The sequence below is a fragment of the Arachis ipaensis genome, chromosome B10, assembly GCF_000816755.2.
Source record: "Arachis ipaensis cultivar K30076 chromosome B10, Araip1.1, whole genome shotgun sequence".
Lineage (NCBI taxonomy): Eukaryota > Viridiplantae > Streptophyta > Magnoliopsida > Fabales > Fabaceae > Arachis > Arachis ipaensis.
In genome coordinates, this window is record NC_029794.2 from 9324684 (window position 1) to 9327184 (window position 2501).

At 42.9% G+C, this 2501-nt stretch overlaps 1 protein-coding gene across 1 annotated transcript in view; it reads right to left on the reverse strand.

Moving 5' to 3' along the window:
* The window catches only part of LOC107622816 (KH domain-containing protein HEN4), a gene marked incomplete in the record, with an annotated part of 6098 nt that extends 4430 nt beyond the window's left edge, over nucleotides 1–1668 (reverse strand). Inside the window, 2 exon segments of the mRNA XM_016324855.2 lie at nucleotides 1–329; nucleotides 881–1668. Coding sequence (XP_016180341.1) covers nucleotides 1–329; nucleotides 881–1486 — 935 coding nt within the window.

Consider the following 2501-nt stretch of genomic DNA (forward strand, 5'->3'; position numbering starts at 1 on the left):
GATAATGAATGAATTCCAGTGGCATAGCTGTTAGAGCTGCTGGAGAAAGAAGATAGCAAAGAGCTTCTCTGCAGAAGATGGTCCACATGAAGATCATTTAAAGTCTCACGAGGAGCTGTGGTGAAAGTCTCATGCGGAACTGCGGTAAAACTCTCGCGTTGAACTGCGGCTAAAGTCTCATGATGCGGAACTGAAACCAAAGTTTCATCCTGAACCACTTCATATGGTTTGCTTCCCATCATCTTTGTTCTATCAGGAGGAGGAAAATCTTGAAGACGGCGAGAAACCGCAAGAAGTGCCTTCTTAACGGATGACACATTGCCTTCTATCTACCACAGATCAGAATGTTTTCTCAGAATAAAAGGGAAACAGCAGAACTGTTCACTACGCGACAATGGAATGAAGTAACAGCATTGATGTTGTTCCCCGATGATAGAAAAAGAAATTTAAGCAATTAATAAAAACTCATGGGTATGCAAACACACAACACGACATAGCATTCTCGATTCATGTGTCATTTCATGAGTTGCAGTTTGTACAGCACCGCATTTGTTAAAAGCAAACCCTTTGCAATACATAAACAAACCAAATCTCATCTACCATGTTCAAATACCCTTTGCTTGGTCAGTTGGAAGATGTTACCAACTCCTAAGCCATGAAACTAAAATCCACTCTCCCTAGCCCCCTCAAGACACTAGCAACCAAGTAACATTCAAATCCTTCAGAATTCAAAAGTCACCATCCTATTGAAAACAGATAAGATGCTAAACAAGAATAGGACATTCAATAAGACTAGTTTTGAGATTCCTACTCCTGAAAATGCTACAGTAATTCGTGACTTGCAACTAGAAACTGGACATTCAATAAGTTACATTCATACCTCAATCACTTCGTCGGAAGAGGAAGTGGAAGGTGCCGAATTGTCGGTGAAAGCCCTTATTCTACACCCAGTGTCCTTCCTGATCTTATCCACAATCTTCCCGCCCTTCCCAATCACCGAACCAACCTGCGCCGCGTCAGCCACCAGCCGGCTGCAAACAACCCTATCCCCAACCTCAATCCCCTCCGTCTCCGCCGCAACCTCTAGAATCCTATCAAACACCTTCAAGAGCGCTTCCTGTGCCTTCGATACCTCGACGGCCTCGCCGCCGCTTAGAGAAACCCTCCCGGAAATTGTCCCCTCGCCGACGACCACTATGAGCCTGTCCTGCACCTCCGCCGGCGCGTCCTCGATGCGGATCTTGGTGCCAGTGGACTGCTGGAGGCTCTTGATGACGGAACCGGACTTTCCGATGACGCCGCCGATTCGGGAGGCCTGGCAGAGGAGGCGAAATGCCACGTGGCCCTGAGGCACGGAGAGCGGCGGTGGCTGAGTCTTAGACGAAGACCTGGCGCGCTTGGAGGATCCGTTTGGCGGAAACGTGTTCGGGTCGGGTAGAGCAGGTACGGAGCGCTTCGCTGAAGGAGAGAGAAAGGTTTTATCCATAATTCAATTTCCCCCTCTCCCCTCGCTGGCACAGAAGAAGAGTTCGCTGAGAAAGGGCGAAAGTGTAAGAAGAAGAAGTTCGGATGCTAAAATGCGCGGGGAAAGAGAAGGAGTGCGCAGTGCGCCTACCGGTTTAGGTTGACAATTGAGATTTTGGGTTGCCTGCAAGTGACAAACTCAGCTCTCTACGTGAGCCGTCGGAATATGCTAATTTATTTTATTTTATTAATATACAGATTACCAGAAATTATTTTTAATATGGAAGTAAAGATGGTATTTTAGTTGAATATTAACATTTAAAGTATATCATATTATTGTGAAAAATACTACATGTTGGCCGAGTTAAGTCCCACTTTGGTCTTTGAGATTAGTGAGTTGTACTGATTTGCTTTTTGATTTTTCAATTGCTACAATTTGGTCCTTTAAATTAAAAAAAAATGCACCAATATAGTCCCTCCTCAACGCCGTTAGCGAGATAGCTCAAGTCTTACCATGTTGGACATATTAAAACGACATTTTACACATTTTGACGCTAAAAGAGTACTAAATAATGTCATTTCAGCGTTTGAACAATATTAAAAGAGAGGAGGTATAACGTTTTAGTATTGTTCAAACTCTCAAACGACGTCATTTAGCGTCTTCTTTATCGCCAAAATGAATACCACATCGTTTTAATATGTCTAGCGTGACAAGACTTGGGCTACGCCACTAATGGCGTTGAGTTTTGGCAACTAAGAACTACATTGATGCACTTTTTTTAATTTGGAGAACTAAATTGTGACAATTGGAAAGTCAGAGACCAAATCAGTGCAACTGGTCAATCTCAAGACCAAAATGGAGTTTAAATCCATGTTGGTTAGGATGTTATCACATGTTCAACACGTCTCCACGTGTTGCAACACGCCTCCACGTATTGACTTTTCACCTACAAAATTCACCTACCTATAATTATATCAAATAATCTCGTTTCTAACAAAAATATTAATATTTTTTTCATATAAAAATAATTAGTCTA